This window comes from Typopeltis vanoorti, chromosome 9 (assembly GCF_054136105.1).
Source record: "Typopeltis vanoorti isolate ZY-2024b chromosome 9, IOZ_Tvanoo_1.0, whole genome shotgun sequence".
Taxonomy (NCBI): Eukaryota; Metazoa; Arthropoda; class Arachnida; order Uropygi; family Thelyphonidae; genus Typopeltis; species Typopeltis vanoorti.
In genome coordinates, this window is record NC_143557.1 from 141,755,706 (window position 1) to 141,778,917 (window position 23,212).

Below are 23,212 nucleotides of genomic sequence, written 5' to 3' on the forward strand. Positions count from 1 at the left end.
TTTTCTTCCTTTATCATCATCATCAAATTCCTGACATGTATCGTCAAGGGGGTGTACAGGATATGATAGTAGTACATGAAAAATTTTCATAATTACTAACTTCCTATCTACAATTTTCCTCCAGATCAGTTTGCTACTTGTCAAGACTCCAACATTATGAGATCTTATATTTCTATCATCTAAGGCACTTTGTACCATATCCACCTATATCTTGGTCTTCCTCTGGGTCATTTTCCTGCCAACCTGGCAGAGAACACTTGTTTTGCTAATCTTTCCTTGCCCATTCTGTTTAAGTGACCATACATCTGAGATTAGTTCTGCTAATGCATTCCTGGATGCTGACAATGTCAAGTTCTTTCCTAATATCCTCATTTTTAATATGATATTGCCATTGATGCCATCTGTTCACGCCTCTAATGTTTCTCAGGACTCTCATATCTGTGGTCTCTAGTCTTTGGTCAAGTGTTTTACTTGTGTCCCAGCTCTCAGATCCATAAGTTAAAACTGGTTTGAACACTGTCTTGTATACAGCTAATTTAGTGTTCCGACTAATTTCGCTCTTATTCCATATGAATTTGGTTTAGTCCCGAAGGTGTGGAAAGAGGGAAAAATAGTTCCACTGCATAAAGGAGGATCCAAGACTACTGTTGCAAATTACCGACTGATCAGCATATCAGGAGTCGTTGCCAAGGTCTTGGAGAAAGTAGTCAAGGGAAAAATACAGGAATGGATTGATGAAAATGTGATACTGTACAGGGGAAAACATGGCTTTGTGAACGGTAAATCATGCCTCAGTAAATTGCTCAAGTTTTAAAACACAGTGACAGCTGAACTGGATAAGGGTAATGGGTTTACAGTGATACTGCTGGACCTGGCTAAGGCATTTGACCGGATAACACATGGAATTCTAAGCCGTAAACTACAACATATGGGAATGGATATAGGGTTGGTAAGATGGATAGGTGGGTGGTTGACAGAGAGATATCAGAGAGTAGTTTATTCAGGAGTAGAGTCCAAAACACGGCCTGTGACTAGTGGTGTGCCGCAGGGTTCTGTTCTTGGACCACTGCTGTTTAATTTGTTCATTAATGATATAGGGAAGGATCTAAGGGATTTCTCAACTATTTGTCGTAAAGTGAAGATCTGATCCTGACAGCCTCTGTTTGGCCTGAATCCAGCTTGTTCTTCACCAAACTTTTCTTCCACAATTCTTCTCAACCGTTTCTCAAGTGAAATACCTCTGTAATTCTCACATTCAGTTTTATTTCCTTTTTATATATGGGTACTATTAGAGCTCTACTCCAATCATCGGGAATTCGTCCCCCTGTCCAGGCTTTCTGAACTATGCAGTGCAGCCACTATAAGACTTTTATACCACCATACTTCAGCATTTCTGGTCGAATGATTGAGACTTTTAAACTGTTGAGAGGTGGTAACAGGGTTGACACTGGGGAGTTCTTTCGCTTGGTTGAACAGCGGGAAGGAGTGATGACAAGAGGTCATCCCTGGAAGTTACGAAAGGAAACTGTTAGCAAGAGGGTGAGGAGTGGTTTCTTTGCATGGAAGGTGGTTGAACCATGGAATGCATTGCCTGATGGAGTGATGAGAGAGAGAACGGTCAATGAGTTCAAGGAGTGGTATGATAGACTCTGTGTTTCTTAGGGGGAGACCCCCCCCATCGATGAGTCTTGATAGATTTTGTGTTTCTTAGGAAGGACCTCCCATGATGAGTCTTTTGACTCCATGGAGGCCTGAATAATAATAATAATAATATCATCTACTCCTGCTGCCTTTCCATATTTCAAGCCTTTGATGGCTTTTTCTACTTCAAGTAAGGATATGTATTCCTGACTGTATGCCTGTTGAGTGTTTTTTACCACTGTGCTATCACTGCTTGTTTCATTTAGCAATTTTTCAAAGTAATTACTCCATACTTCAAGGATATCTTTTTCTCCCGTTTTCATGTCATCTTCATCATCTCTAACTCCTTTTACGGCACTCTTTCCTCTATTTCTAGGCTTCATCAAGAACTCCAAAATATCTTACCACCTTCTTCATATTTATTTTCTATGTTCTTGCCAAAGTCCTCCCATGACTTTTGTTTAGCTAGTTTTACACAGTATTTCATTTTCTTACATTTGAGCAAAAGCTGACTTATTTGCCAGAAACTTTTGATATGCTTTCTTCTTTTCCTTCAATGCCGCATTAACTTCCTGTGTCCACCATGGAGTTCTGATTTTTCTATCCTTGCAGACTACCTCACCACATGCCTCTCTGGCTGAATCAATCAGGGTTTTCTTTAAGGCTTGGCACTGAATCTCCAAGGTTTTGTTCCTGTTGTCAAACTCTTTCATTTTTTCTTCAATAATCTTTGTGTGTTTTAGTCTACAGTTCACATCTGAGAGCTGCTCAACTTTTATTCGCTTTAAAACTTTCTCACATGTTATTCTTTTGAATATCAAATTCAATTTTATCATGTTCAAGACTAAATAGTGATCACTTCCAATTTCAAATCCTCTGTACACTATGGTGTCCTGCACCAGGGAGAAAACATCACTATCAACAATAACATAGTCAATAAGACTTTTCTTATTCCTTGCTTCTTCTCTCCATGTGAATTTGTGAACATTTTTATGTTGGAACATGGTGTTAGTAATAACCAGTCCATGTCCTGAGCAGAAATCAAACAGGTATTTGTCATTATTATTAGCTTTGTTCTTTTCTCCAAATTTTCCCCAAATATTTTTGTATGTCTGACAATCATTTCCTACTCTGCTATTTAAATCGCCAACAAGGACCAACTTTTCCTTTTTCATTGTGTCAGTGCTTTTTCTAAAGCATCAAAAAATTCCTCCACTTCTACCTCAGTAGAACCTTCTGTGAGACTATTGTCGTCGTCGTCCGGTAGCATCCTCTAGCAAGAGAGTTGCAGCAGATGAGCAGCTGTTCTCCATTTCTCTCTGTCTGTCGCTTCCATCATTCTTAAACCAGTCCATTCCACGATGTCATTAAACCACTCTCTAGTTGGTCTTCCACGTCTTCTCTTCCCTTCAACTTTCCCTTATAATATAGTTCTTGTCAGGTATCACGAAGAACCTCTAAGGAGATGTCCTGCAAATCTAGTCTTTCTTTGCATAATATTCTTTAACAGTGTTCTTTCCATCCCAACTCGTCTTAAAACTTCTTGATTTGATATTCTTTCTGTATAGCTAATCTTTTCGTTCTTTCTATAACACCACATTTCCAATGCATTAATTCTTTCCATATCTCTCTTTCTTAGTGTCCATGACTCACTTCCATAACTTGCAATACTCCAAACTGTTGCTTTAACTATTCCAATTCTAACGCCTATTTTAGTGTTCTTGTTTATTAAAATTCTCTTCATTTCCATAAATGCCGATTTAGCTTTACCTATTCTATTTCTAATGTCCAACTCTGAAGTTCCTTTCTCTGAGATCCAGCTACTTAAATATTGAAATCTTTCCACTTCTTCTAAAATCTTTCCTCTACATCTTATTTTTACATTATCTCCTATTTTTCTACCCATTATCATTATCTTGGTCTTTTTTGTGTTAATTCTTAGTCCATACTCTTTATAAGAGTTTTCAATTCTTTGAATAATTTGTTGTAACCCATTTTCACTTTCTGCCATCACTACTACATCATCCGCATATCTTAAGTTATTAATGATTCTTCCGTTTATTTTTATTCCTTCTTCTACATCCTCAAGTGCCTCTCTAAACATTTGTTCACTATAAAAGTTAAACAATAATGGTGATAACTTGCATCCTTGCCTGACTCCCTCTCTCTCCACCGGGAATTCTTCTGTTTCCTCTCCATTTACACATACTGACGCTATTTGTGACCAATATAATCTCTGTGAGACCATAGGCACAAATAAGTCTCATTGTCCAATTCACCATTCTGATATTAGCCCACATCACTCTACTTGAGACTGCCTGCCATTCAAGAAGATTAGCCTCATATTTTGTGTTGAATACTATGGCTAATCCTTCTTTTCCTAGACTGTCATTGCCTAAATATAACATTTTGTATTTATTGTTCAGAAAGATCTCACCAGTTTTTATCTTTTTTGTTTCAGTCACCCCTATTATGTCAATCTGGTACTTATCTAATTCCTCAGCTAGCTCCATTTCTTTGCCATTCAGGCTTCTTACATTGATAGTACTGATCTTTAACTCTGGTGACGTTGAGTTGGGGTGTGCTTTCAGATTTGTTCCAGTAGCTGACTTTTCACTGTTCACCCTGGTTCCCTGGCAAAAACAATGGGGGGCTTGTTTAACCGGGCGACGCCCCAGCCGGCATGAAATTTTGTCATGTTGTACCATCACTTTGTATATTGGTTAAAGCCAATAAGAATACAATTTGGTCAGCTAAATCCCAAATTGCCAGCCCATCCTTGTTCATTGAGTATCTGGGTAGATACCCAACAGGGTTCACCACGAGAAGGTGATAATGGGACATTAGGTCAGAAGCCCTGGTCGGCTCTCTGCATTCCTTTAAAGGCTATGTGGAGGTTTCCTCTCAGTTATACAGCTTTGACCCTTAAGCACCCTTTCTTCCTTTATTATTATTAAAACTTGCTTAACTTCATCAATAAATTTTTCTGAGTCAATATCAGTCCCATAAGTTTGTAAAATTTTGTTAATATTAGTCTTGTACTTGTCTTGATCTATATCTTTCTTCAAAAAAAATATCAAACATATCTAATATGTCTAAATAGCTTTTTGCTCTTTCATTAATTTCCAAAATTAGCTTATCTCAAATTACATTAAAAGTATTAACAATGAAAATTTCTTTGCCATGTAATATAATCTCATCGTTAGAATGTGAAACTTCATCACACGTTTTTTTTTTTTTCGTTTTTTCACTCTCCTTCTCATCTTTAAATTTTGTCTTATCTGTTAATAAATTCGTTTCTTCATTTAAAGCACCAAAACTATTTCTTACATCTAAAATAAAGCCAACTAAAGACTGTAACAAATTACTAGCTAACAACAAAGCCATATCGGGATCTTGTAGAGATTTACTAGTAGCATTTATTTGTTGGAAAATTTTGTCCAACACTACTGCTAAAATTGCTGTTTCTGAATTGTCAAAATGTTCAGCCAATGATGAGCTCTGTAATTTAGAAATAGGTTTTTCATGAGGAGAAATGGATAGTTTTATTAATTCCTCTTTAATTTGTTTATATCCACGTTTCAAAGCAAATATAGCATCAGCTCTTGCAAACCACTTTGTTTCACTTAGTCTTTTAACTGTTGAAGAGTTTTTTTTTTCTAAATGTGTAAGGAATATACCCCATCTTCTTGTTGAAGATGAAAAGCAATTATATACAATCTGAATAAAACAAAAATATTGCACTGCTTCCAGACAAGATTCCACGGCATAGTTGCCAATTAAATTTAAGGAATGACTAGATTATGGCATATACAGGGTGTTCGGGATAAATTTGACATATTTATAATTAATTATATTTTTCCGTAAGTTACATGTATTAACACACACTTCTCTTCATTTAAAAGTTTGGACCCTTCTTCATTCATATACAAGATGTCAGAAAGGATGGATAGCTGGAACCCACCTGAATCATGGAAGAGAATAACTTGTATCATGATGATTCGTGCCCGCCATCAAAATAAGGATATTACGACTGCTGCCCAATGCTCCCTGAATACAGTAAAAACAATCAGGCATGAACTAGAGACTTGCAATGGTGACTATGAGGATGTAGCAAGAAGAAAGATCCCTAGCAGACGATCTGATTGCGTTCGTACAGCAGAATTCCTCGCAAATCTGCAGGAACAGGTGTTGAAGAACCCTGGCATTGGAATTCGGGCTTTGTTCGTGGAGTTGCTAACTGTAGTCAAGCCCTGGATAACAAGGGTAGCCAATGGTAGGCCGTATGTATGGCAGCAGGATTCGGCCCCTTGCCACACCTCTGGGAAAAGTCAAAAATGGTTGTCTGAAAATTTCTACGACTTCACCAGTCCAAATGTTTGGCCTCCAAACTCCCCAGACCTTAACCCCATGGATTATTTTGTATGGGGCGCAGTTGAAAAAGACACCAATCGCACTTCCAGTAATACAAAAGCCCAGTTAATGGATAAAATTAAAACAGTTTTGGCGGCCCTTCCCAGGGAGACTGTAGCATCAGCTTGTTCGAGGTTCCGAAGCAGAATTGAAGCTGTGATCGATGCTAATGGTGGTTATTTTGAGTAAATCTTGTTGATAGTATTGTAATTAACTCTGCCTGTAATGTTTTTTTGTCAATTCATTAAATTTAATAGATACAAAGAAGATTTTCTTTTTCCTTACGAAACTGTCAAATTTATCCCGAACACCCTGTAATGCAGAGGGACTGTTTTTTTCAGCCTAGCTTGTAAACCTGTATAGACACCTTTCATACTGGCAGCATTATCATAGCTTTGCTCTCTGCACATTTTTATCTTCAAGATAATTCTTCCAATTTTTTTAATACAACCTCTTATAAAAATAAGAAATTATGTTGTGTAATACTGATGAACCCGATAAATGTTTCTGTAATGTCAGAATTTGTGGTAACATACCTAAATATAATAGCTAGTTGGTCATTATGGGCAACGTCTGCCGTTGAATCGAGTATTATTACAAAATAAGCAGCTTCCTTAAGGATGTCCTTGTTAAATTATTAGTTTAATCAGGATTATGATATCATTTGGTGTTAATTTTGTACATGATTCTAAGGTATGGTCTTTTAGGAGTAATATGAATGATGTCTAATGTTCTGGGGAAGTCCACATTGGTGCATAGTGCCGCTGCATCCAATGAAGCGAGGACATCTTCATGGGATGGAGTTAGGTTTGACATTTTTTGAAATAGGTCGTCTGTGTTTTTAATCATATATTTAGACTTGGTTTGAATAATTTTACTAAGAATTTTGATAATGGTGATGTGGTTATTTATTTAGCATATAACTCAGACATGAAAACTTACATTACAATAATCTTTAATATATATACACATTTAGTGTGAAATACACAAAATACTTAAAGATGATGTAAAACAGTCATAAAAGAGACAAGAATAGACTACAACTGTATGTCTAGGTTGATTATTCAATCAACTGCACTTGTAGCATGGATGTAACTTGGTGTAGCATGGATGAAATCTGACACCTTACCAGTGTATGCATGTTGGGTACATTCTGCTGCAACTGGTGATCCACAGTTGCACCCGGGTGAGGCAATCATGCCCCATTTGTAAAGGTGGTCTGCACATCTGCCATGATTGGTACAGATTCTGTTAAAGGTAGTCCAAGTTTCCCAAGGTACATCAGAATTCGAAGGCATCTCTTTTGGGTCCACTAAGTCATGGTGTTGTGTATTGTTTTTATATGAGATTATTGGGCATATTGGGTAACCTTCTTCATGGATTTTAATTTGTCCAAATATGTATGGAGTATGTGTGGTGTGGAGTATTGTGTTTTTCATTGTTTTTTATCTATCTTATTTTGATTTTTTTAATTCATGTAATATATTATTAACCTGTTTTACGAGGTTGAGGGTAAGCTTGTTTAGGATTTTTTTTGTACATGTTTTGATCATTTAAAATTTCTGTTATTTTATTGTCATAATCTGTTCTGGTTCTGTTTATAATGACCACTGTGTTGCCTTTGTTTCTTTAGCGAGCATTATATCCAGGTTCTTTTCTAGTGATATCAAAGCATTTTGTAGGTTTGGACTAATGTCAGACTATTTTTATTTTGCTATTTATGATGTTATTGATTTTATGAAATAATATTTCTTTGTTGGGGTCAATTTCTAGTTTAACCTGGATTTCTATAATAATGTATTTGTTTGGCACATATTTTGAGGGTACTGCAAAGTTTAAACCCTTTTTTTTTTTCTTTTTTTTTTTAAAAGAATGGTAACTTCATTGGTTATGGGATATAATTTGATAAATTTATAATCAAAATTAATAACTTAACATGTATAAAAACAGTTATAACTTTAATGAATCAAAGGTACAAATATTTCGTACGTAAAGTAATAGTAACATCATCAGTGTAGAACAAACAGTTAAAGGAATGGAATACGAAGTACAGAAGCGTCGGTGGATTACCAATTAAAATTGTTGCTGCATGCCAGAAAATTACTATTAATAAAATATTATTAAATAATTCTTAAAAACTATTTCATTGATGGTTGCATAAGATAACAATCTCCCAAACTTTTGGGAGAGAGAGAGACAGTCATTTTGATTAGAATTCGGCTGATGCAAAAGGGTTTCACAACTTTCTTTAAAAAGGCGTTCATATTTAAACTTGCATCTGTGAAGAAGACAAGCTTTATCCCACTGGATATTATGTTTAGTATTAATACTATATTGTGCTAAACCAGACATGAGATTTCATGTATTCGATATAATACTGATATTCCTTCATTCTTTTTTCCATAGAACGGCCTGTTTGTCCAAAGTATAATAAATTACATTCACACCTATCTGGTAAACACCAGCTAATGATAGAGGTGCCAGTCTTGTCTTCTCCACAGATGCAAAAACCTAACAAAAACCCTACTGACTGTAACAGCTACAGACCAATAGCTTTGACTAGCACTCTCTGTAAACTAAACAAAAGAATAATACATACCAGACTTATGAATTGGCTCTTAGAAAATAACAAGATCAACTTCTACCAAACTGCATACAGATCTCAACACAGTACAGAAGATCAATTATTTTATCTTTGCCAATCAGTCATAGATTTTTCTTTTTTCAAGAAAAACCACCAAGGAAGACAACAGCAATATTCTTGGATCACATAGCTGCCTACGAATCATATCTGGAGACAAAAGTTAATAAAAATTGCATACGATACTGGAATAAGATTGAATGCATTAATTTGGATTTCGAATTTCATGAAAGGAAGAAAAATGAAAGTAAAAGTTAATGGAATTTATTCCAACATGCATCAAACTTGGGCTGAAGTATTGCCGATCACTTTAAATTCGTTTTTCAGTGCCTGTTCACTGGAGCAGATTTTCAAAGCACTGTTTTTTAGGGCATTGATGACACCTGGTTTTTGTGTTGGTGGTGGTAGGAATTGGTGTGTATATATTGGCCACTATGTGTCGGTTTCCAGTAAACAGTGAAGGAAAGATTGCCAGAGGGAAAACGTGTGACAAGTGGCTAAGGAATGTGTCTAATGTCTGGCGGCCATGAGACCAGATCGCAAAAACATCGGCAACGTATCTAAGCCAGACTTTGGATTTTAAAGGGGAGGAACCTAAAGCAAGTTGTTCAAAATGTTCCATATAAAAGTTAGCAATTGGAGGGGATAATGGCAAGCCCATGGCTGTGCCTTCTTTTTGTAGGTAGAAAGCATTTTGCCATACAAAATAACCAGAACGTAATACATGCACAAAGAGCGCCGTTATATCTGGAGGAAATTTGTTCTGTAAAAGAAGAATTGAGTCATTGATTGGGACATTCGTAAAGAGGGCAGAGACGTCAAACTGACTAATAGATCATCTTTTACTAACGTAATGTTTTTGATGATGTTTATGAAGTGTTGTGTGTTTTTAATATAGGAGGGGGAATGACCTACCAATTCCTTGAGTGTTGCCACTAATTTTTTGGCTAAGTAATAAGTCGGACTATCAATCCCTTCGACTATAGGCCTTAGCGGTGTGTTTTCTTTGTGAATTTTCGTAAACGCAGATATCTGGATGATCCTGGGAAAGATTACTGACAATACGGCAAACCACATCCTCCAAACGAAGAAAGAAAATCTAATTTCCAAATTCCAAAGACTAAAAGATTGAAAGAACCAGCTGCCATATTCAAATTTCTCCACAATGAACAATAACAACCAACCAGAAGCAAGAAACAACAGGAGCCACCAATCACCTACAGGTAACCATAATATAGTTAACCTATCCAACCACGCTTTAAACAAAGATGAAATCTCGATACTTAACAAAAGGTTTAAATTTTGCCATAATACCCAAATCGATAAACAAACTTGAATTTATTTGTAATATTGAAAGAGACCTAAGATTCATTCCAAATAACATAGCAGAAAAAATACGTTTAGGAAACCACCAACATTTTAAATCGTAACAAAACAATAACAAGCAACCTAACTCAACATGAATTAATAGTGATAAAATCACTAAAGTCAAATCCGAACATCTTAATAACCAGAGCAGATAAAGGAAGTGCCACCGTTATCTTAAACTGAACCACTTATGTGGAAAAAATGAATCTGCTGGTCTCGGACAATAACACATACCAAAACTATAACCCAACTAATAGAATAAAAAAGAAAACAGAGAATCTACTTAAGTCAATTACCACATGGCCTGAAGATACGGTCAAAAAACAATTTCCACACTACGTTTGTGCCCCAAGAATTTATGGGCTACCGAAAACTCACAAAGAAAACACACTGCTAAGGCCTATAGTCAAAGGGATTGATAGCTCGACTTAATACTTAATCAAAAAATTAGCGGCAAGACTCAAGGAGCTGGTAGGTCATTCCCCCTCCTATATTAAAAACACACAACACTTCATAAACATCATCAAAGACATTACATTAGAAAAAGATGATCTATTAGTCAGTTTTGACATCTCTTCCCTTTTTACAAATGTCCCAATAAATGACACAATTCTTCTTTTACAGAACAAATTTCTTCCAGATATCACGGCGCTCTTTGCGCATGTATTACGTTCTGGTTATTTTGTATGGTAAAACGCTTTCTACCTACAAAAAGAAGGCACAGCCATGGGCTCGCCATTATCCCCTCCCCCCGATTGCTAACTTTTATATGGAACATTTTGAACAACTTGCTTTAGGTTCCTCCCCTTTAAAACCCAAAGTCTGGCTTAGATATGTTGACGATGTTTTCGCAATCTGGTCTCATGGTCGCCAGACACATTCCTTAGCCTCCTAAACAAGCAGCACAAATGCATACAGTTCATAATTGAGATTGAAAAACATAACACACTGCCATTTCTAGATACAGTTGTCACACGTCTTCCCTCGGGCAATCTTTCCTTCACTGCTTACCGGAAACCGACACATACTGGCCAATATATACACATAAATTCCTACCACCACCTAACACAAAAATTAGGTGTCATCAATACCCTAAAAAACAGGGCTCTGAAGATCAGCTCCAGTGAACAGGCACTGAAAAACGAATTTAAAGTGATCAGCAATACTTTTCAAAACAATGGATACAGCCAATTGTTACAAATTCTCTACAAGAATTTAACAAATTCTTGTAGAGAATTTAACAAAATTCTCTACAAGACCTCAATAAAAAACAAAGACAAACCAGACTACAGTAAAACTATAACCATTCCCTACATTAAAGGGACATCAGACAAAATAAACAGAGTACTACAAAAATACAACCTCAAAGCAACCTTTAAACCTCCTGCAAAATTAAAAAGCTTACTCAACTCATCCAAAGACCCACTCCCTCCGCTGGCCCACCCTGGAGTATACCATATTTACTGCACCTGCAACATACCATACATAGGAGAAACAGGATGCACAATTCCGATCAGACAAAAAGAACATAAACGACACATTAAATATAATAATTATGGTGAGGCTGGCCTTTCTGATCATGCCCTGAACACCTTACATAGAATTGACTGGAAGAGCACTAGTTGTCTACATCATACCAAAACATGGTATGCACACAAATTTAAGGAAGCTTGTGAGATCATTATCAACCACCCCAATCTAAACAATAATGATGGTCTAAAAATCCCATACATATGGAAGGCATATATTTGTCCCACGAATCCTTCCTCTTTAATAACAACTATAAACACGACTGTAGAAAATCCAGAATCCTAAATCTAAAATAACAACTTTAATACTAAAAAATAGGACATCACTGTTAAAGAAAAAATCTATAAGAAAGAATGTTTATTCATGTTGTAATTTATAATTTTTTTTTTTTTTAAATCAAAAATAACAATTGTAATAATAGAAATAGGACATCACCATTACTGGAAGGAAAACCATCTATAAGCAAGAATGTTTATTCACATAATCATAAATTAAATCTATTTTGATGTAATTTTTTTTATTTTTTTATTTTCACTAGAGGTCATGCCAGTGAGTAGCATGTGATGAAATCATTGTTTCTCTAGCTTACGGTTTGAAATGTAACGCAGCTTGTCTTGTATATTTATGTATGCTCCAGATGATGATCTTGATATGAAGATTGAAGTGTCGGTTGTAGAATCCATAATTTCAAAAATGGAGCAATAAAACAAAGAAAAAACACTGCAAATATAACACAAATTAAGTGGACATTGAATCCAACGTTTTTTCATAGCTGAATATAGAAATTGCAAGAGTTTTGTGCCGAATATATAGAAACTAAAAGTTTCGGCAGATGCAAGCATAAGTAACCTTATGGGCAACTAAAGTAGTAAGGTGAAGTAAGCTCCAGTAGTATTTTCCATAATGTAAAGCACATCTCCTAGAGGACATGTATGATAAATATTGAATCCAACACTATTTCATAGCTGAATATAGAAACTACAAGAGTTTCGGCCGAATATATAGAAACTAAAAGTTTTTCGGCGGATGAAAGCATAAGCAACCTTATGGACAACTCGTAGTAAAGGTGGAGTAAGCTCCAGATCACTTTCCTTTGTATTTTCCATAATATAAAGCACATCACCTAGAGGACATGTATGATGGTTTATTTATTTTCAGTTACAATCTAGAAATTATTGAACAAAGAATAAAAAAAAAAAAACTAAACCATACTATACTGACATCGGGGGTTGCGGTATCTCTCAGATACAATTTACTGTCAAATATCACAAACCTTTACATAACACGTGTTAAACCAAACTGACAGCAAAAAACAGTGTGGAATATCACTCGTAACATATTCCACATGTCATGAGTAGCTGTGCATTCAGCACAGCTACTCATGACCTCCAAGCTATACATTGAATTGTGTAAGAATATTTATATTAAACATTTTGCATGTATCTATCAGATCAGCTGAGAACTCCGCATGATTAAAGGTGCATTAATCAAAACTCTTGCCGCGTATATCAATGGATTGCCGCAATTAATTTTACCGCGTTAAGCAAGGGATACCTGTGCATCTAATAAAGCTCTTTAAAAAGCTTAATATCATCAAAAGACTTTGTGGATCAAAGTGGGGGTGTAAAACCGAAGACACTCAAAACTACATATATGGCACTCATACAAACCACTATGGAATATGCCTCATCAATCTGAGCTCCAGCTTCTACTAGCTCAAAAGAAAAACTTGACAGAGTACAATCAAGAGCAGCAAAAATTATCATAGGTGCAGTCTCATCCACAAATAATTTAAAAGCTCAACAAGAGTGTGGGCTTCACATATTAGAAGACAGAAAAAAACCCTCCACAGTTAAATTCACTAACAGAATCATGAGCCACCAACAGGATCACATCACACTCAGGACTTTTGATGCCTGGACAAGAAAATCTAGACTAGAGATCATCTACATTACAATATAATCAAGAAATTAGAAAATAGATTGACTTACAGCACCTGTCCATTGAAATAAGCAAAGAGCCATTATTTTCCATTATTCTACCAAAAAACACAATGATAAACTTAAATCTCCTTGAACCTTGTTCAAAAAAGGATTCACAGCAAGAAAATAAAAGAAAAGAACTTGACACTATACATCACTTAAATAATCCAAACCATGTCATTGCCTATGCTGATGGATCATCTGATGAAGCACTCAACCAAGGAGGTTCAGGGGTTTTTCTAACTCTACCTGGAGGCATGGAAATGCAAATCCAAACCACAGCTGACAAAATAGCTTCAAACTTCACTTGTAAATTAACAGCCATACAAACAGTTCTCAAATCCAGTAATAAACATTACAGAAGGAATAACCACCTACAGCGACTCAAAATATGGACTTGAGGCATTAAAAAAATAGAAAAACAAAACTCACACAGGAAATTCATGAACTACTAACAATCTTAAATTTGAAAAATAAGAACTGCACACTGCAATGGATACCAGCCCATGTAAATACTGAAGGCAATGAAAGAGCAGACAGACTAGCCAAAGAAGCAAGATACTTAACTCAAAAATTACACCCACAATCACTAATTGGTGCTAACTCTATCACTAAAATAAGATTGGCAAAAACAAACTATCAAGAAGAATGAAATCAGTGAAATTACTGAAAACAGATAAATAACCACAATCATCAACAGACTAAGAATGGAACATTTTAAAGGCATGAAAATTCAGCCAGACGGCAATAGGAGCTATGAAACATGCAAAAACTGTCCAGCAGTTGAACTAACACCTGTCCATATTTATTATTGTCCAGCAAATGCTGCTGCTCTACAAAAAATTGACAATAACCGTAGAGAAAAGCTCTACTCCACCAAAGTTCAACAGATTGCCAAAGCAGTTCTACAGATCCACTGTCATATCTAGAAGCTCTTCGATGGACTCGACAACAACACAACAATGGAAATCCTATTTAGATAATGGGAAACAATTTCAACAATATCTGCAACATTTTATTTATGCCAGGCTTTTCTGTAGTCTTCCTTCTACTTTTTTTTTTTTTTTGAAATACAACTCACAATATGTATGCACTAATTCAGTATTTTAATTTTCAAAATTTACTAAAAAGAAACTAATGCAAAATAATCCAAACACGAAAGTTTTCCATGCTTTTAATGCACAAACTTAAATGTTTAATGATTTTTTATTATGTTTACTTATTTACATAATTCCAGATTTATGAACAAAAGTGTGAAATAACATGCATCCTTTTCAAGTTCTGTTGAGATGATTATTTTAAATAAAATGCATTTACATATATATATATACACATATATATATATATATAGTTGAAAAAAAAAATATATATATATATATTCAACTTACCTGTTTTCAGCTCTTCTATAATCAAGTCGACATTTTCCTTGTGTAATATTAAACATATGATGAAAGCAACACTCTAGGCAATATAACGCACGTTCTATAAAACAGATCATTCATAAATCAATTAAAGAAATTGGTGTCATCACTGTTATTATTTACAGTCAATCCTCACTATAGAAAACTTGTAAGGATCAAACAAATTGTTACAGTGGAAGACTTGCAATACTGAGTTGCTAATGAATATTTTTTTCCAGAACTTTAGTAATTTTATAGTGAGTGGGTGATTGTATTTAATAAGGTAGTATATTCAGTCTAACTAGATGGATATAAAAGTGTTTTCTGGAAATTTTTATATTCCAACCATCCCATTAATGTAATTTTCTTTTCTTGATGTTATTTTGGAAACTAGTGATATTAATGAGTGAAACAAAATATCCATCCAATAACAATTAATGTTAACAGAACAGGCCCCCTTCAACATTAATTGTGACATTGTTAATTCTATACATATATGTATATACAATTCTTGTAAAGAAGTCAATGGACAACATAGTGTGAGGAACAAACAGTCACGGTGCCCACATTAATAAGATATAGAACCTCCTTTTGCTGCAATAATTGCAGCAATCCTACAGGGCGCACTTTCCACAAGTGTACGACAGTGATCAGTGGGAATTTTGGACCATTCTTCCTATAGGCATGTAACAAGGTTCTGGCCTCTTGTGGAGCAAAATATGACCTCATGCGATGCTCCAGTTCATCCCACAAATGTTCAATATGGTTGAGATCAGGGCTCAGTGGAGGCCAGTCAAGTGTGGTGACATTCATGTCCACAAACCATGCAGTTACAGCAGCAGCCTTATGACACAATGTGTTGCCTTACTGAAAGAAACAATGGTGAGTTCCATAGAAATGCCACAAGGTGGGAAGCACTATATTGTTCAGAATGTTCAGATACCTCTCAGAGTTCAGTGTTTGTGACACCACAAACAGAGGTCTGAGCACAAATCTAGAAAACTGGAACATACCATCACACTGCGATCTTGGAATTTTATGGTTGGAGTTATGCACTCCGGTAAGTGCACGTTTGGGCTGCAAGATATATACCAATGAAATATGAAAGCATAAAAAGGTGACATACAATGAGAGCAAACTTTTAGGCACAGATTTAGGAAAACTGGAGAAATGCCATCAGGACTAGTGAACCTTTCATCATCATCATCAAATTCCTGCTATGTACCCTCAACGGGTGTACAGGATATGATAGTACTACATGAAAAAAATTACATCATTATTAATTTCCTATCTACAATTTTCCTCCGAATCAGTCTGTTACTTGTCAAGACTCCAACATTATCAGATCTTATATTTCTATCGTCTAAGGCACTTTGTACCATATCAATTTTGATACTTTGATATTTTGATACAAAATTGATACTTTGTATCAATCCACCTATATCTTGGTATTCCTCTGGGTCGTTTTCCTGCCAACCTGGCAGAGAACGTTTGTTTTGCTAATCTTTCCTTGCCCATTCTGTTTAAGTGACCATACCACCTGAGATTAGCTCTGCTAACGCATTCCTAGATGCTGACAATGTCAAGATCTTTCCTAATATCCTCGTTTTTAATATGATATTGCCATTGATGCCATCTGTTCAGGACTCTCATATCTGTGGTCTCTAGTCTTTGGTCAAGTGTTTTACTTCTGACCCAGCTCTCAGATCCATAAGTTAAAACTTGCTGTCTTGTATACAGCTAATTTAGTGTTCCAACTAATTTCTCTCTTATTCCATATGAATTTATTCAATTGACTTCCCACCATACTAGCTTTGCTGATTCTCTGAGACCTCCACATAGCCTTTAAAGGAATGCGGAGAACCGACCAGGGCTTCTGACCTAATGTCCAATCCTCACCTTCTCATGGTGCACCCTGTTGGGTATCGACTTTGATACTGAACGAACGAGGATGGGCTGGCAATTTGGGATTTAGCCGACCAAATTGTATTCTTATTGGTTAAACCAAAATAAAAAATGATGGTACAACATGACAAAATTTCATGCCGGCTGGGGTGTCGCCCGGTTAAACAAGGCCCCCATTGTTTTCGCCAGGGAACCAGGGCGAACAGCGAAAAGTCAGCTACTGGAACAAATCTGAAAACAAACCCCCAACTCAACATCACCAGAGTTAAAGATCGGTACTATCAACGTAAGAAGCCTGAATGGCAAAGAAATGGAGCTAGCTGAGGAATTAGATAAGTACCAGATCGACATAATAGGGGTGACTGAAACAAAAAAGACCAAAACTGGTGAGATCATTCTGAGCAATAAATACAAAATGTTATATTCAGGCAATAACAATCAAGGAAATGAAGGAGTAGCCATAGTATTCTACACAAAATACGAGGCTAATCTTCTTGAATGGCAGGCAGTCTCAAGTAGAGTGATGTGGGCAAATATGAAAATGGGGAACTGGACAATGAGACTTATTTGTGCCTATGGTCCCACAGAAGGTTCTACTAAGGTAGAAGTGGAGGAATTTTTTGAGGCTTTAGAAAAAGCAACTGACACAATGAAAAAGGAAAAGTTGGTCCTTGTTGGGGATCTAAATAGTAGAGTAGGAAATGATTGTGAGACATACAAAAATATTTTGGGAAAATGTGGAGAAAAGAGCAAAGCTAATAATAATGGCAAATATCTGTTGGATTTCTGCTCAGGACATGGACTGGTTATTACTAACACCATGTTCCAACATAAAAATGTGCACAAATTCACATGGAGAGAAGAGGCTAGGAATAAGAAAAGTCTCATTGACTATGTTATTGTTGATAGTGATGTTTTCTCCCTGGTGCAGGACACCAGAGTGTACAGAGGATTTGAAATTGGAAGTGATCACTATTTAGTCTTGAGCAGGATAAAATTGAATTTCATATTGAAAAGAATAACATGTAAGAAAGTTTTAAAGCGAATAAAAGTTGAGCAGCTCTCAGATGTAAACTGTAGACTAAAATACAGAAATATTATTGAAAAGAAAATGAAAGAGTTTGAGAACAGGAATCAAACCTTGGAGATTCAGTGGCAAACTCTGAAGGAAACATTGATTGATTCTGCCAGAGAGGCATGTGGTGAGGTTGTGTGCAAGGATAAAAAAATCAGAACTCCCTGGTGGACACAGGAAGTTAAAGAGGCAGTGAAGGAAAAGAAGAAAGCACATCAAAAGTTCCTGGCAAATAAGTCAGCTTTTACTCTTACAGAATACAGAGACAAATGTAAGAAAGCTAAACAGTGTGTAAAACTAGCTAAACAAAAGTCATGGGAGGACTGTGTTGTGAATGGCAAGAATATAGAAAATAAATATCAAGAAGGTGGCAAAATATTCTGGAGGTTGTTGAAGAAGCTTAGGAATGGAGGAAAGAGTGCTGTTAAAGGAATTAGAGATGATAAAGGTGAAATGAAAACAGGAGAAAAAGATATCCTTGAAGTATGGAGTAATTACTTTGAAAAACTGCTAAATGAAAGAAGCAGTGATGACAGCACAGTGATAAAAAACACTGACCAGGCATGCAGTCAGGAATACATATCCATACTTGAAGCAGAAAAAGCCATCAAAGGCTTGAAATGTGGAAAGGCAGCAGGAGTAGATGATATTCGACCAGAAATGCTGAAGTATGGTGGTATAAGAGTCTTACAGTGGCTGCACTGCATAGTTCAGAAAGCCTGGACAGAGGGACGAATTCCCGATGATTGGAGTAGAGCCCTCATAGTACCCATATATAAAAAGGGAAATAAAACTGAATGTGAGAATTACAGAGGTATTTCCCTACTGAGTGTTCCTGGCAAGATCTATGCAAGTATACTTGAGAAACGGTTGAGAAGAATTGTGGAAGAAAAGCTTGGTGAAGAACAAGCTGGATTCAGGCCAAATAGAGGCTGTCAGGATCAGATCTTCACTTTACGACAAATAGTCGAGAAAGCATGGGAATATAACAAAGATCTGTGTTTAAGTTTTGTCGATTTGGAAAAGGTATATGACAAGGTGCCAAGAGAAAAGCTATTCAATACTCTGCAGTTATATGGTGTCAATGGGGCATTATATCAAGCAATACTTAGTCTTTATTTGAGTTGTGAGTCAGCAGTTAGAATTGAAGGAAGTACAGGAAGATGGTTTAATGTTAAATCTGGTGTGAGACAAGGATGTACATTATCCCCTCTGTTATTCATTATCTATATGGATCACATTATGAAGGAATGTGGTATTAAACCTGATATCAAAATTGGAGATGTAATGTCAGCTCTTTGCTTTATGCGGATGATGTTATACTTATAAATAAATCCGCTACAAGTCTGCAAGATTCTCTGACTAAATTGAATAGCTGTTGTAATAGATATGGTATGAAGGTCAGCAATAAAAAGACAAAGACAATGAAAATAGGCAGAATCATTGAAAATGTCAACTGTGTTGTGAATGGAGAACCTGTGGAACAAGTAAAACATTTCAGCTACTTAGGCACAATTTTTACTGAAGATGGTAAACTAAATATAGAAATAGACAACAGAATCAGCAAAGCTGGTATCGTGGGAAGTCAATTGAATAAATTCATATGGAATAAGAAAGAAATTAGTCGGAACACTAAATTAGCTGTATACAAGACTGTGTTCAAACCAATTTTAACTTATGGATCTGAGAGCTGGGTCAGAAGTAAAACACTTGACCAAAGACTAGAGACCACAGATATGAGAGTCCTGAGAAAGATTAGAGGCGTGAACAGATGGCATCAATGGCAATATCATATTAAAAATGAGGATATTAGGAAAGAACTTGACATTGTCAGCATCCAGGAATGCGTTAGCAGAGCTAATCTCAGATGGTATGGTCACTTAAATAGAATGGGAGAGGAAAGATTAGCAAAACAAGTGATCTCTGCCAGGTTGGCAGGAAAACGACCCAGAGGAAGACCAAGATATAGGTGGATTGATACGGTACAAAGTGCCTTAGATGATAGAAATATAAGATCTGATAATGTTGGAGTCTTGAGAAGTAACAGACTGATTTGGAGGAAAATTGTAGATAGGAAGTTAGTAATGATGTAATTTTTTCATGTAGTACTGTCATATCCTGTACACCCCTTGAGGGTACATGGCAGGAATTTGATGATGATGATGATGAAATAGCTGAAATGTTTTACTTGTTCCACAGGTTCTCCATTCACAACACAGTTGACATTTTCAACGATTCTTCCTATTTTCATTGTCTTTGTCTTTTTATTGCTGACCTTCATACCATATCTATTACAACAGCTATTCAATTTAGTCAGAGAATCTTGCAGACTTGTAGCGGATTTATTTAGAAGTATAACATCATCTGCATAAAGCAAAGAGCTGACATTAACATCTCCAATTTTGATATCATGTTGAATACCACTTTCCTTCATAATGTGATCCATATATATAATGAATTACAGAGGGGATAATGTACATCCTTGTCTCACACCAGATTTAACATTAAACCATCTTCCTGTACTTCCTTTAATTCTAACTGCTGACTTACAACTCAAATAAAGACGAAGTATTGCTTGATATGATGCCCCATTGACACCATATAACTGCAGAGTATTGAATAGCTTTTCTCTTGGCACCTTGTCATATACCTTTTCCAAATCGACAAAACTTAAACACAGATCTTTGTTATATTCCCATGCTTTCTCGACTATTTGTCGTAAAGTGAAGATCTGATCCTGACAGCCTCTATTTGGCCTGAATCCAGCTTGTTCTTCACCAAGCTTTTCTTCCACAATACTCTTCAACCGTTTTTTATGTATACTTGCATATATATCTTACCAGGAACACTCAGTAGGGAAATACCTCTGTAATTCTCACATGCAGTTTTATTAACCTTTTTATATATGGGTACTATGAGAGCTCTACTCCAATCATCGGGAATTCGTACCTCTGTTCAGGCCTTCTGAACTATACAGTGAAGCCACTGTAAGACTCTTATACCACCATACTTCAGCATTTCTGGTCTAACATCATCTACTCCTGCTGCCTTTCCACATTTCAAGCCTTTGATGGCTTTTTCTACTTCAAGTATGGATATGTATCCCTGACTGCATGCCTGGTCAGTGTTTTTTACCACTATGCTGTCATCACTGCTTGTTTCATTTAGAAGTTTTTCAAAGTAATAACTCCATATTTCAAGGATTCCTTTTTCTCCCGTTTTCATGTCACCTTTATCATCTCTAACTCCTTTTACAGCACTCTTTCCTCCATTCCTAAGCTTCTTCAACAACCTCCAGAATATTTTGCCACCTTCTTGATATTTATTTTCTATGTTCTTGCCAAAGTCCTCCCATGACTTTTGTTTAGCTAGTTTTACACAGTGTTTAGCATTCTTGCATTTGTCTCTATATTCTCTAAGAGCACAAGCTGACTTATTTGACAGGAACTTTTGATATGCTTTTTTCTTTTCCCTCACTGCCTATTTAGCTTCCTGTGTCCACCAGGGATTTCTGATTTTTTTATCCTTACAGACAACCTCACCACATGCCTCTCTGGCAGAATCAATCAATGTTGTCTTCAGAGATTGCCACTGAATCTCCAAGGTTTGATTCCTGTTCTCAAACTCTTTAATTTTTTCTTCAATAATCTTTGTGTATTTTAGTCTACATTTCACATCTGAGAGCTGCTCAACTTTTATTCGCTTTAAAACTTTCTTACATGTTATTCTTTTCAATATGAAATTCAATTTTATCTTGCTCAAGACTAGACAGTGATCACTTCCAATTTCAAATCCTCTGTACACTCTGGTGTCCTGCACCAGGGAGAAAACATCACTATCAACAATAACATAGTCAATGAGACTTTTCTTATTCCTTGCCTCTTCTCTCCATGTGAATTTGTGCACATTTTTATGTTGGAACATGGTGTTAGTAATAACCAGTCTATGTCCTGAACAGAAATCCAACAGATATTTGCCAATTATTATTAGCTTTGCTCTTTTCTCCAAATTTTCCCAAAATATTTTTGTATATCTCACAATCATTTCCTACTCTGCTATTTAGATAGTCAACAAGGACCAACTTTTCATTTTTCATTATGTCAGTTGCTTTTTCTAAAGCTTCAAAAAATTCCTCCACTTCTACCTTAGTAGAACCTTCTGTGGGACCATAGGCACAAATAAGTCTCATTGTCCAGTTCCCCATTCTCATATTTGCCCACATTACTCTACTTGAAACTGACTGCCATTCAAGAAGATTAACCTCGTATTTTGTGTTGAATACTATGGCTACTCCTTTTTTTCCTAGATTATCATTGCCTGAATATAACATTTTGTATTTACTGCTCAGAAAGATCTCACCAGTTTTGGTCTTTTTTGTTTCAGTCACCCCTATTATGTCGATCTGGTACTTATCTAATTCCTCAGCTAGTTCCATTTCTTTGCCATTCAGGCTTCTTACGTTGATAGTACCGATCTTTAACTCTGGTGATATTGAGTTGGGGTTTGTTTTCAGATTTGTTCCAGTAGCTGACTTTTCGGTGTTCGCCCTGGTTCCCTGGTGAAAACAACAGGGCCCTTGTTTAACCGGGTGACGCCCCAGCTGGCATGAAATTATGTCATGTTGTACCATCATTTTTTATTTTGGTTTAACCAATAAGAATACAATTTGGTCAGTCAAATCACAAATTGCCAGCCCATCCTCGTTTGTTCAGTATCGAAGTAGATACCCAACAGGGTGCACCACGAGAAGGTGAGGATTGGACATTAGGTCAGAAGCCCTGGTCGGTTCTCTGCATTCCTTTAAAGGCAATGTGGAGGTATCCTCTCAGTTATACAGCTTTGACCCTTAAGCACCCCTAGGAACCTTTTTGGTATCGAATTTAGATAAGATTCTTTTCTATGGCCAAAAAAAAAAAAGAGGGCACTGTGTGGTGAGCATTTGAAATGGTTGTAGGTATTTGCTAGGGTGCAACATACAGGAATTGGAGAAGAAAGAAGCCAGGATGTTTTGTTTGGGTGATGACAAAACAGATTCATTCCAATGTAATAGCAGTGAATATTTCAATCAGAATTTCACGAAGGCTGTGAAATTCTGATAAACCACTGCGAAATTCACAAATACCAACAGTAATGGTGCCGTAAAAATTCCAAGAATCTGGATCGCACATATTCAGCCCACTTAATATTTAGTATCTAGCATACTCCAGTACTCTAGGTAACCTTCAGCCAGTATTGGAAACCATTCCATACTAACTGG

General features: G+C 36.2%; 1 protein-coding gene across 2 annotated transcripts in view; it reads right to left on the reverse strand.

The window, feature by feature from the left end:
* Window positions 1-23,212, reverse strand: part of Nulp1 (Nuclear localized protein 1) — a 362,638-nt gene that overhangs the window by 181,285 nt on the left and 158,141 nt on the right. For both annotated transcript variants that reach the window (XM_090397712.1, XM_090397711.1), the window contains exon 7: window positions 14,964-15,057. In XM_090397712.1, the coding sequence (XP_090253838.1) occupies window positions 14,964-15,057 (94 nt within the window). The remainder of the gene's footprint in view (window positions 1-14,963; window positions 15,058-23,212) is intronic.